The sequence below is a fragment of the Mobula birostris genome, chromosome 1, assembly GCF_030028105.1.
Source record: "Mobula birostris isolate sMobBir1 chromosome 1, sMobBir1.hap1, whole genome shotgun sequence".
Taxonomy (NCBI): Eukaryota; Metazoa; Chordata; class Chondrichthyes; order Myliobatiformes; family Myliobatidae; genus Mobula; species Mobula birostris.
In genome coordinates, this window is record NC_092370.1 from 54,437,951 (window position 1) to 54,450,613 (window position 12,663).

General features: G+C 44.1%; 1 protein-coding gene across 1 annotated transcript in view; it reads right to left on the reverse strand.

Annotated features, from left to right (window-relative positions):
• Nucleotides 1-12,663, reverse strand: part of LOC140188238 (putative Polycomb group protein ASXL3) — a 296,730-nt gene that overhangs the window by 13,267 nt on the left and 270,800 nt on the right. The window contains exon 12 of the mRNA XM_072244355.1: nt 8,397-8,541. Coding sequence (XP_072100456.1) covers nt 8,397-8,541 — 145 coding nt within the window. The remainder of the gene's footprint in view (nt 1-8,396; nt 8,542-12,663) is intronic.

The following is a 12,663-nucleotide window of genomic DNA, read 5'->3' on the forward strand; positions in this document are numbered from 1 at the left end:
AACGAGCGTAGAAGTTGTTCAATGCATCTGGGAGGGAGGCATCACCAGCACAGGCAGGCGATGTTGTCTTGTAGTTGGTGATGTCCTGAATGCCCTTCCACATGCGCCGTGTGTTGCCGCTGTCCTGGAACATACCTTTCTTGTACCTACCTTCTAACAGGAACATACCTTTCTTGTATGCTGTGCAACTGATTTTTAAACACTCTGCATGTCTGATGTGGACTTACCAGAAAAAAGTGTTCCCAAATAATGCTTCTTAGTTCCTACCTTGTAATATGCCCTACTCCAATTTTAAAACTTTCTCACAAGGACCATACCTATTCTTATCTATAGCTATCCTGAAAGTCAAGAAATTGTGGTCACTGCTCCCTAACTGTTCACCCACTGAAAAGTAAGTCACCAGGCCAGCTCACTATCCAACCCCAGGTCCAGTATGGCCCCTCCTCTCACTGGACCGTCTGCATATTGATTTAAGAAACTTTCCTGGACACACTTAACAAATTCAGCCCCATTAAAAGCCCTTACACTAAGAAAGCTCCAGTTTAGAATCAGAATCAGATTTAATATCACAGGCATATGTCCTGAAATTTGTTAACGGCAGCAGTACAATAGAATATGTGATAAATAAATTATAGAGAATATTGAGTTACTTTAAGTACATATATGTCTATTAAGTAAGTGAAAAGAAGTAGTGCAAAATGACAGAAATAAAAAAGTAGTGAGGTAGTGTTCATGGGTTCAATGTGTCATAAGGGGGGCATTGGTTTGGACCCAAATGCAAAACACAGACACTGAAGTACCAGGAACAGGACTTGACTAGAGAGCGGGGACAAGAACACAGACTTGGGCTAGGACATTGGCTAGGCAAGCAGGACCAGGACAAGGAAATAGGAACTAGCAGCCTGGGCTTGGAATCCGAGCCAGAGACTGGACAAGGACCCAGAACCTGGGTCTTAACTCGGGCTCGGACCCCGAAACTAGGTGAGGACCTGACGTGGCTACAGGACTGGACATGGCTTGGGTTCTTCGAGGTGAGGACATGATGAGGTTTGGGTTCTTTGAGGCGAGGACATGATGAGGTTTGGGTTCTTCGAGGTGAGGACATGACGAGGCTTGGGTTCTTCGAGGCGAGGACATAACGAGGCTGGGGTTCAGACTCTGAGCCAGAGACTAGACAAGACCCAGAACCTGGGTCTTGACTCGGGCTTGGACTCCAGAACTAGGTGAAGACATGACGTGGTCTTGGGAGACAGGACTAGGTGAGGCTACAGGACAGAATGAGAGACTCCTGGACAGGATGAGGGAAATCCAGTATAGGATGAGAGAACTCCAGCACAGGACAAGGCACATGGACAGGACGAGAACACGAAGCCTTGACTTGGTACTCAGGAACAGCCGAACCTTGGAATTGGGACAACAGGCACCTCGGAACCTTGGACTTGGGACGACAGGAACGCAGAACATAGAGCCTTGGTCTTGGGGAAGACAGGAACACAGAGCCTTGGTCCAGAGCACGGGAACACGGATCCTTGGACTTGAGAGACAGGAACACAGGGACATTGAACACAGAGCCAGGACCTCTTCTTGGGAACAGGATTTGGGGCTGGGGCTTTACACAGAATGCTGAACATGACAAGACAGTTCTCAACACTAGGTAGCGGCAAACGGCCGGACCTACCTAGCAAAGGCTTGGACACAGAGACAGTTTCCAACACTAGGCAGCGGCAAACGGCCAGACCTACCTAGCGTAGGTGTGGACACAGAGACAGTTACAACTCAACGATAGACAGTTCCTTATCTTGACACAGCAAGGCTCCAGTCTCACTCTGGTAGTAGAAATTGATAAGGTTGCAGGGCAAGGCTCCAGACACAAGTTGCGGGCAAGGCCCCAGACACAGGTTGCAGGGCAAGGCCCCAGACACAGGTTGCAGGGCAAGGCTTCAGAAGGAAGGTGAAGGGAAGGGAACAGTCCAGCCTCACAGTAATGGCAAAGACGGCCTGGCTTACCCTACGAAGGCAAGGACAGGAAGGAACAGATCCAACTGCAGGTTAACGGCAAAGACGGCCTGACTTACCCCACAGAGGCAAGGATGGGATACTGACGAGACGAACCAGCATCCGCACTCGTACCCAAGGCCATTTATATTCCCAGCCCCAAGATGAGCATCAGGTGCCTATGATTAAGCCCAACTGAAACAAGGGACAGCCGGAAGACCCGGAGTCCAGAGTCCACGGACCGGGCCGAGAACCGGAACGCGGACTTCACGGACTGGACCATGACACAATGTTTATTTAGAAAAAGTATGGCAGAGGGAAAGATGCTGTTCCTGAATCACTGGGTGTGTGCCTTCATGCTTCTGTACTTCCTTCCAGATAGTAAAAGTGTGAAGAGGGCATGTTCTGGGTGGTGGGGTCCTTAATGATTAACACCACCTTCCTAAGGCACTGCTTGAAGATGTCTCGGACGCTACGGTGGCTGGTACCCATGATAGAACTGACTAATTTTACAAGTTTCTGCAACTTATTTTAATCTTGTGCAGTAGAAATTTATGTCAGACGGTGATGCAGCCAGTCAGAATGCTCTCCATGGTACATTTGTAGAAGTTTTGAGTGTTTTGGTTGACAAACCAAATCTCCATAAGACCGTAAGACATAGGAGTAGAATTAGGCAATTTGGCCCATCAAGTCCACTCTGCCATTCAGGTCATGGCTCATCCTCTTTTTTTCCCAATCCCCTCCTCAGCCCCACTCCCTGGCCATCTCCCTGCAATCTTTGATGCTGTGGACAATCAGGAACCTATCAATCTCTGCCTTAAATACACCCAACAACGTGGCCTCGACAACTGCCTGTGGTAACAAATTCCAAAAATTCAGCACCCTCTGGCTAAAGAAATTTCTCTGTATCTTTGTTTTAAATGGATACCCTTCTATCCTGAGGCTGTGCCCTGTTGTCCTAGACTCTCCCACCATGGGAAACATTCTTTCCACATCTACTCTATCTAGGCCTTTCAATGTTTGAAAGGTTTCAATGAGATCCCCTCCCCCCATTCTTCTAAATTCCAGTGAGTACAGGCCCAGAGCCATCAAATTTTCCTCATGATAACCTTTTCATTCCTGAAATTATCTTGTGAGCCTCCTCTGAACCCTCCCCAATACCAGCACAACTTTTCTTAGATGAGGAACTCAAAACTGTTCACAATACTCAAGGTGCAGCCTCAGCAGTGCCTATAAAGCCTCAGGATCACATCCCTGCTCTTGTATTCTAGACCTTTTGAAATAAATGCTAACATTGCATTTGCCTTCCTCACCACTGACTCAATCTGCAATTTAACCTTTAGGGTATTCTGCACAAGGACTCCCAAGTCTCTTTGCATCTCAGATTTTTTGATTTTCTCCGTTTAGAAAATAGTCCGCACATTTATTTCTTCTACAAAAGTGCATGGTCATGCATTTTCCAACATTGTATTTCAGGGGTCCCCAAACTTTTTTGCACCGCAGACTGGTTTAATATTGTCAATATTCTTGTGGACCGGCCGACCGGGGGGGGGCGGGGGGAGGGTGTTCAAACAGGGTTAAACTCACCTCAACATGTCTTTTACAGTTAGGGTTGCCAATTTTCTCACTCCCAAATAAGGGACAAAAGTAGCAGTCAAATCCTGGGACACTTTACCCCAGGAAAGACTACCATGACCATGAAGCCTTGCCAGGCACCTGTGTGCGCATGCATGACGTGCGTATGTGATGTGCGTGTGCGCGTAGTGCCGATTTTTTTCTCCCACAAATCGGTTTTGCCTTCATCTTCCTGACTATACTGGACATATATTATTTCTACTTTATATAGGCTGTGTATTTATCATATCATTCCTGCTTTTACTATATGTTAGTGTTATTTATTTTCGGTCTTATGTGTTATTTGGTATGATTTGGTAGGTTATTTTTTGGGACTGGGAACGCTCAAAAATTTTTCCCATATAAATTAATGGTAATTGCTTCTTCGCTTCACGCCATTTCAGCACGAAAGGTTTCATAGGAACGCTCTAACTTAGCGGGGGAAATACGGGACAAGGGCCATCCCGTATGGGACAAACCAATTTAGCCCAATATACGGGATGTCCCGGCTAATACGGGACAGTTGGCAACCCTATGTTCAAGTTCAACAGTGTGTGACAGGGAATGAGGAAAGGTGCAGCTGACTCACATCATTTCCTCACGGCCCGATAGTACATGCTCTGCGGCCCAGAGATTGGGGACCACTGTTGCATTTCATTTGTCATTTTCTTGCCCATTCTCCTAATCTGTCTCAGTCCTTTTGCAGCCTACCTGTTTCCTCAATACTACCTGCCCCTCTGTCAATCTTCGTATCATCTGCAAAGTTCGTAACAAAGCCGTGTATTCCATCATCTAAATCATTGATATACAGCATAACAAGCAGTCCTAGCACTGACCCCTGCCAAACACTGTCAGTCACTGGCACCCAACTAGAAAAGAAGCATTTTATTCCCACTTGCTGTCTCCTACCAATCAGCCAATGCTCTAACCATGCCAGTAACATTCCTGTAATACCATGGGCTCTTAACTTGATAAGTAGCCTTATGTGTGGCACATTGTCAAAGGCCTTCTGAAAGTCCAAATATACAATTATCTATCCTACTTGCAATCTCCTCAAAGAATTTCAACAGGTTCATCAGGCAAGATGTTCCTTTAAGGAAACCATGCTGATTTTGTCTTCTCTTGTCCTGTGTCACCAAATACTCTATAACTTCATCCTTAACAATTGATTCCAATTTCTTCCCAACCACAGAGGTCAGGCTAACTGGACTATAATTTCCTTTTTGCAGCCTTCCTCCTTTCTTAAAGAGTGGACTGACAATTGCAATTTTCCAGTCCTTTGGCACCATACCAGAGTGCAATGATTTTTGAAAGATCATTACTAATGCCCCACAATCTCTACTGCTATATCTTTCTAAACCGAAGGGTGCAGTTCACCTGGTCTGGGTGATTTGCGTACCTTTAGGTCTTTCAGCTTTTAGAGCACCTGCTTCCTTATAATAGTAACTGCACTCGCTTCTCTCCCCTCACAACCTTCAAAACCTGGCACACTGCCAGTGACTTCCACTGTGAAGACTGTGCAAAATACTCATTCAGTTCATCTGCCATCTCTGTCCTCAGTTATTATTTCTCTGACCTCATTTTCGAGTGATCCTGTATCCACTCATCTCTTTTCTTTTTTATGTACTTGAAAAAGCTTTTTCTATCCATGTTGATATTGTTTGCTAGCTTGCTCCCATATTTCATCTTTTCCACCCTAATGATTCTTTCAGTTGCTTTCTGTAGCTTTTTTAAAACCTTCCCAATATCTTCCTGCTAATTTTTGTTTTGTCGGATATCCTCTCTTTTGCTTATACATTAGCTTTGACTCCCCTTGTCAGCCGCAGATATATTATTTTGCTATTTGAGTATTTCTTTGTTTTTGGAATGCATCTATCCTGCACCTTCCTCACTTTTCCCAGAAACTCAAGTCATTGCTGCTCTGATGTCATCCCTGCCAGCATCTCCTTCCAATTTACTCTGGCCAACTTCTCTCTCATACCACTGTAATGTCCTTTACTCCACTGAAATACTGCTACATCAGACTTTACTTTCTCCTTATCAAATTTCAAGTTGAAGTCAATCATATTCTGATCACTGTCTCTAAAAGGTTCCTTTACCTTAAGCTCCCGAATAATCACCTCCGGTTCATTCCATATAACCAAATCCAGTATTGCTGATCCCCTAGAAGGCTCAACAACAAACTGCTGTAAAAAACCATCTCATAGACATTCAACAAATTCACTCTCTTGTTGATTCATTACCAACCTGATTTTCCCAATTGACCTGCATGTTGAAACCTCCCATGATTATCATAACATTGATCTTCTGACACACCCTTTCTATTTCCCATTGTAATCTGTAGTTCACATCCCAGCTACTGTTTGGAGGCTGTATGTAACTGCCATCAGGGTCCTTTTACCCTTGCAGTTTCTTAACTCAACCCACAAGGATTTAACATTTTCCGATCCAGAGGCACCTCTTTTTAATCACTTGATGCCATTCTTTACCAGCAAAGCCAAGCCACCACCTCTGTGTACCTTCCTATTTCTCTGATACAATGAGTAACCTCGGACATTCAGCTCCCAACTACAACCATCCTTCAGCCACGATTCAATGATGGCCACAACATCATACCCGACAATCTGTAAAATTGCAACAAGATCATCCACCTTATTTGTTATACTCCGTGCATTGAGGTGTAACATTTTCAGTACTGTATTTGGTACCCTATTTAATTCTGAATCCCTAATGCACTGATACTCACCCTGCTGGCTGCAATTTTGTCCTATCATTTGCCTGCCCTTCCTGACAGTCTGACTGTATGCTACCTTTGCTTTACCATCTGTTCTATCCTGAGTCCCTTCACTCTGGCTCTGCAACAGATTTAACAAACCTGCCCATGAGAATATTGGTCCTTTTCAGGTTCAAGTGCAACCCATCCCTTTTGTACAGGTCATACCTCCCCCAGAATAGGTCCCAATGATCCAAGAACCTGAAGCCCTGCTCCCTGCACCAGCTTCTCAGCCACGTATTTATCTGCCAAATCATCCTGTTTCTACCCTCACTGGCATGTGGCATAGGTAGGAATCCAGAAATTTCTACTCTGGAGGTCCTGCTTCTCAGCTTTCTGCTCAGCTCTCTAAATTCTCTCTTCAGGACCTCTTTGCTTTTCCTTCCTATGTCATTGGTACCAATATGTACCAAGACATCTGGCTGCTCTCCCTCCCCCTCCAAAATGCTGTGGATGTGATCCGAGACGGCTCTGACTCTAGCACCTGCAAGGCAACATGCCATCCGGGTGTCCCATTCATGTCCATCTCTTCAAACTTCGAATGACATATAGCTGCTGTCTTGCCTTCTTTACAGCTACATCAATATGTTGCCTCCGGGTTAGGTATTGACGCCCAAGAACTTGAAATTGCTTACTCTCTCTCCTCTTCTGATCCCTCAGTGAGAATTAGTTTGTGTTCTCTTATCTTACCCTTCCTGGTCCACAATCAGCTCATTGGTCTTGCTGACGTTGAGTGCAAGGTTGTTGCTGCGACCCCACTCAACTTACTGGTATAGCTCGCTCCCATATATTAGGGAAGTTGAAATCCCCCATAACAACAACCTTATCATTTTTACACATTTCCTTAATCTGATTACATATCTGTTCCTCAATGTCCCTGTGGCTATTGGGGATCTGTAGTACAATCTCATCAGTGTGACTGCACCCTTACTATTCCTGAGTTCCATCTAAATGGACTCAAAGCCTGACCTCTCCATTAGGTCTCCTCTGAGTGCAGCTGTGATATTGTCCCTGATTAGTATGGTAACTCCACCCCCTCTTTTACCTCCTCATCTAGTTTCTAAAACTTTGAAAATCTGGTACATTAATCATTCACTCCTGTCCCTCTCTCAAAGAAGTTGCAGTAATGGCTACAATATCGTAGTTCCATGTACTGACCCATGCTCCAAGTTCATCACACTTACCCATATAATACTCCTTGGCATTAAAATATACACACTTCAAACTATCCAACTCATCATACCCGTTATTTTGATTTTGCCTTTCAATACTTCCCCTGACATCTACCTTCTGGTCCGACCCTTCCCTTACTGACCTAGGGCACTGGTTCACAGCCCCTGCAAAACTAGTTTAAACTCTCCTAGTAGAATCCGCAAATCTCGCACCAGAATATTGGTTTCCCTCCATTTCAGGTGCAACACGTCCCTCTTGTGTAGGTCACCTCTTTCCTGGAAAAGGTTTAAATGATCCAAGAACTTGAATCCCTGCTCCCTGTACCAACTCTGCAGCCACTCACTCATTCATCCGTGCTATCACCCCATTCTTACCTGAGCTAGCCTGTGGCACAGGGTGTAATCTGGAGATTACAACTATGGAGGTCTTGCTATTCAACCTTTTTCCTAATGCACTGTAGGACTCCTTCCCCTTTTCTGCCTATGTCATTGGTTCTAATGTGCACCACGACCTCTAGCTTCTCCCCACACCCTGAAAGTATCCAGCAGCCACTCAGATATATTATGGACCCTAGCACCCGGGAGGCAACACACCATACTGGTGTCTCTTTTGTGGCCACAGAATCTCCTTTTTGCCCCCTTAACTATTGAGTCCTCATAACTACCGCACTGCCTGACTTTACTTTTTCCTGTCGAGCCTCAGAGCTGGCTAAAGTGACACCAGCCAGGCTGCTGCTGCCATGATCTGATGGGTCAACCCTGCAGCAGTATTCAAAGAGGTATACTGTTGCTGAGGGGAATGGCCTCCGGGTAACCCTGCATTGACCCCATAATCCGCTTACCTCTCTTGGTGGTCTTGGTGTCGAAAGGCTGTGCCTTGGGTATGACTACCTCTTCAAAATTCTCATCTATAATATCTTCAGCCTCCTGAAATATCCTGAGTATATCCAAGTCCAACACCAACTCCTTGCCCCGGTCAGTCAGTTGCTGAAGTTGGGTGCATTTCCCATATAACAGAAACAGTCAGGTATCCTGAATTCCCACATTTGACAGGAGAAGCATTCCATCCTAACTCCTCTAAACCAAAAAAGGAAAAAGGCTTGCCTCTTCTTAACTGTGCCTTTGCATGTCCGTGTCAAAGCCTGTGAACCCAAAGCTTTTACACTCTCTGACTGGCACACTCCCACAACAGCAGCTCCCCTTGAGCCTACGCTTCTTTTATTTGCAGCTGAGGTTAGGACTTTGATGCTGAAACTTTCTGTGCCTGCACAGCCCAAAATGACTTGCCTTGCCCCAATATCCTCTTTCTATTCTTCCTCCCAACTTCCGTAGGGCTCTGACACTGACATACACCCCTCTTGCCTCAGCCACCAAAAAAAAGATAATATTTCTTCGCAACTGGATCTTCCACTTCCTAACCGGAAGACACAATCTGTGCGGATTGGAAATAATATTTCCACTCACTGACAATGAACACTGGTGTTCTGCAGGGATGTGTGTTTAGCCCTATGCTCTACTCTCTCTACACCCATGAATGTGGCTAGGCATAGCTCAAATACCATCTCTTAATTTGCTGATGGTACAACCATTGTTGGCAGAATCTCAAGATGGTGTCAGAGGGTGTACAGGAGTGAGATAATGCAGCTAGCTGAGTTATGTTGTAGCAACAACCTTGCACTCAACCTTAGTAAGACTAAAGAGCTAATTGTGAACTCCAGAAAGAGTAGAACACAGGAACACAAACCAGTCCTCATAGACTGATCAGAAGTGGAAGAGAGTGAGCAATTTCAAGTGTCACTATCTCTGACAACCTAACCTGATTGCAATATGTTGATGCAGTTATAAAGAAGGCAAGACAGCTGCTATATTTCATTCAGGTTTGAAAAGATTTGGTTTGTCACCTAAAACACTTAAAAACCTTTGCAAATGTGCCGTGGTGAACAGTCTGACTGGCTGCAACACTGTCCGGTATGGGCTACCGCATAGGATTGAAGCAACTTGCAGAAAGTTACAAAATCAGTCAGCTCCTTCATGGGTACTAGTCTCCAATCTTCAAGGAGCAGTGACTTAGGAAGGCATCATTATTAAGGACCCCCACCTCCCAGGATATGCTCTTGTCTCATTGTTACTGTCAGGAAGGAGGTAGAGAAGCCTGAAAGCACACTCTCAATGAGTCACCTCCGCCGTCTGATTTCTAAATGGACATTGAACCCATGAACACCACCTCATTACTTTTTAAATTTATTTCTGTTTTTACACTACTTTTTAAACGTAACTATTTAATATACATACATATACTTACTGTGATTCAGCTTTGTTCTATATTTATCATGTATTGCATTGTACTGCTACCGCAAAGTTAACAAATTTCAGGAGATATGCTGGTAATAAACTTGATTCTGAAGTGCCTTATCAAATTTGGAAAATCTTGTACTTTCATGTTGCAAGTGCTCAGATTATTTAACTATTTCAATTAGTCACTTAGCAAATATTAACAATTAGTAACAGATTCCTATCATACCTTTGATAACTGATTTCCATTGCTGGAGCATGTCGAGAATAATAAAGAGGCCATGTCGGAGCTTGTGAAAAAACATTCGGAAAGATATGTCCTTGGGGCTGGATGATATATCCAGGTTACTGAGGGATAAGCGGATGACATTGCTGGGGGATTGACAATGATCTTTGTCTCCACCCTGGCCACTGGAGTAGTACCCAAGGAAAAGAAGTAGGCAAACCTTGTTCTGTTGTTCAAGAAAGGTATTAGGGATAATCCTGAGAAATACAGACCATAAGACGTAGGAGCAGATTTAGGCCATCTGACCCATCGAGTCTGCTCCACCATTCAATCATGGCTGATCCTTTTTTTCTTCTCCTCAACCCCAGTTCCCAGTCTTTTCACCGTAACCTTTGATGCCATGTCCAATCAAGAACCTATCAATCTCTACCTAAAAAACACCCAATGACCTGGGCTCCACAGCTGCATGTGGCAATGAATTCCACAAATTCACCACCCTTTGGTTTTATGTCTATGGTGGGCAAACTATTATAGAGGATCATCAGGGACAGGGTTTATGAGAATTCGGAGAAGCATTGTTTTATTAGGGATAGTATAGCTTTTTGAATGATAGGCCATACCTCATGAGCCCTGAATGAATTTTTCCAGTAAGTGATAAAACAAATTGTTAATGGTAGAACAGTCGATGTGGTGTTTATGGATTTTAGTAAGGTATTTGACAAGGTTCCCCATGGTCCTACTCCTCAGCTTTTTTTCTCCAGTCCTGCTGAAGGGTTCTGGCCCGAAATGTCGACTGTTCTTTTTTCCATTGATGCTGCTTGGCTTGCTGAGTTCTTCCAGCATTTTGTATGTGTTGCTTGGATTTCCAGCATCTGCAGATTTTCCCTTGTTTGCATGTATTTGGAATTGGCTAACACAGAGAGAGTTAGCAGATGGAGCATATTTTGCTTGGAGGTCAGTGACCAAAGTTGTGTTCTGCAGGGACCTGTTCAGAGTCCTACTGTTTGTGATTGTTGGTGGTGTTGTGGATGGTATTGAAGGTTTTTGCGGGATATAAACAGGATGGAGTGCTGTGTGGTGAAGTGGCAGATGGAGTTCAATCTGGAAGTGATATACATTGGAAGATAAGGAAGAGTACAAAGTTAATGACAGGATTCTTAGCAGTGTGGAAGAACAGAGGGGTTGAAGTCCCTCAAGGTTGCCATACAAGTTGATAGAATGTTTAACAAGTGGTATGGTGTGCTAGCCTTTATTAGTTGGGGGATTGAGTTTAAGAGCCACAGCAAATGTTGCAGCTATATAAAACACCAATTGGACCATACTTAAGAGTATGGTGATAAAGCTCTGGTTGCCTCATCATAGGAAGAATGTGTAAGATTTAGAGAGGGTGCAGAGGAAATTTACCAGGATGCTGCCAGGATTAGAGAATATATTGTACAGTATGAGGAAAAGTTGAGCAAGCTAGGGCTTTTCCCTTTAAAGCAAAGGAGGATGAGAGGCGACTTGATCGAATTTACAAGATTATGTGAGGCATAGATGGAGTGGACAGCCAGTATCTTTATCCCATGCCCAAAATGCCCAATACCAGAGTACATCCATTTAAGGTGAGTGGAGGAGAGTTTCAGTGAGTTGTCAGACACAGGTTTTTTTTAAACCCAGAGAGTACTAGATGCCTGTAATGAACTGCTAGCTGTGGTAGTAGAGGCTGATGTAATAGGGACATTTAAGAGACCTTTAGATAGGTATATGGATGTAAGAAAAATTGATGGTAATGGGCTACATAGGAGGAAAGAGTTAGATAGATCATGGAGTCGGTTTATATAGGTCAGCACATTGTGAGCCGAAGGGCCCATACTATTCTGACCTGCTCTATGTTATACTGCACACCAACAATTAAAATTGCTTTCCAAGTTCTTGCTGTGAATTTCACTTAAGTCCCATTGCACAGCAGTCCCTTCCTCAAATGGCCTGAACTGACGCTCAAGCAGACCAGTCTGCTAATTTTTCTTTGACTATCACATATTTCTGAATACATCCCTCCTGTGCTTTTTACTTTAACTTAAGATGCTCAGAAACGAAACCCTTGTTGTTGGGGCAACAAAAACCTGAATTGCACCTGAGAAAGGTAAGTGCCTTCAGAGCCCTCAGTGATAAAGGGAACAGGAGAGTTTCCTTACTCCACCAGTTCCCTTGATAACACTCCCTGTTTCAGAACCTCCCAATCCTCTAGGAGACTCTCTTTATAATCCCACAAACCCAGCAGGAGCCTTTCTACACAATATGTTGGAGGAATTTAGCAAATTAGGCAGCACCTATATAGGGGAATAAACAGTTGACATCTCAGACTGAGACTCTTCATCAGAATCTTAAGGATCAAAGTCCTGATAAAGGGAATCAGCCCAAAATATCAACAGTTTATTCCCCTCTATAGATGCTGCCTGACTTGCTAAGTTCCTCCAACTAGCCTTTCTACTTGCTTCTTTGCCTCTGTCTCCCCCTGTTATTTCTCTAACATCACTTGAGTATTTTTTTGCACTACTTCATATTGTATGACAATCTTTGGACCATTCTGCTGTTTTGCGCTTGTCACT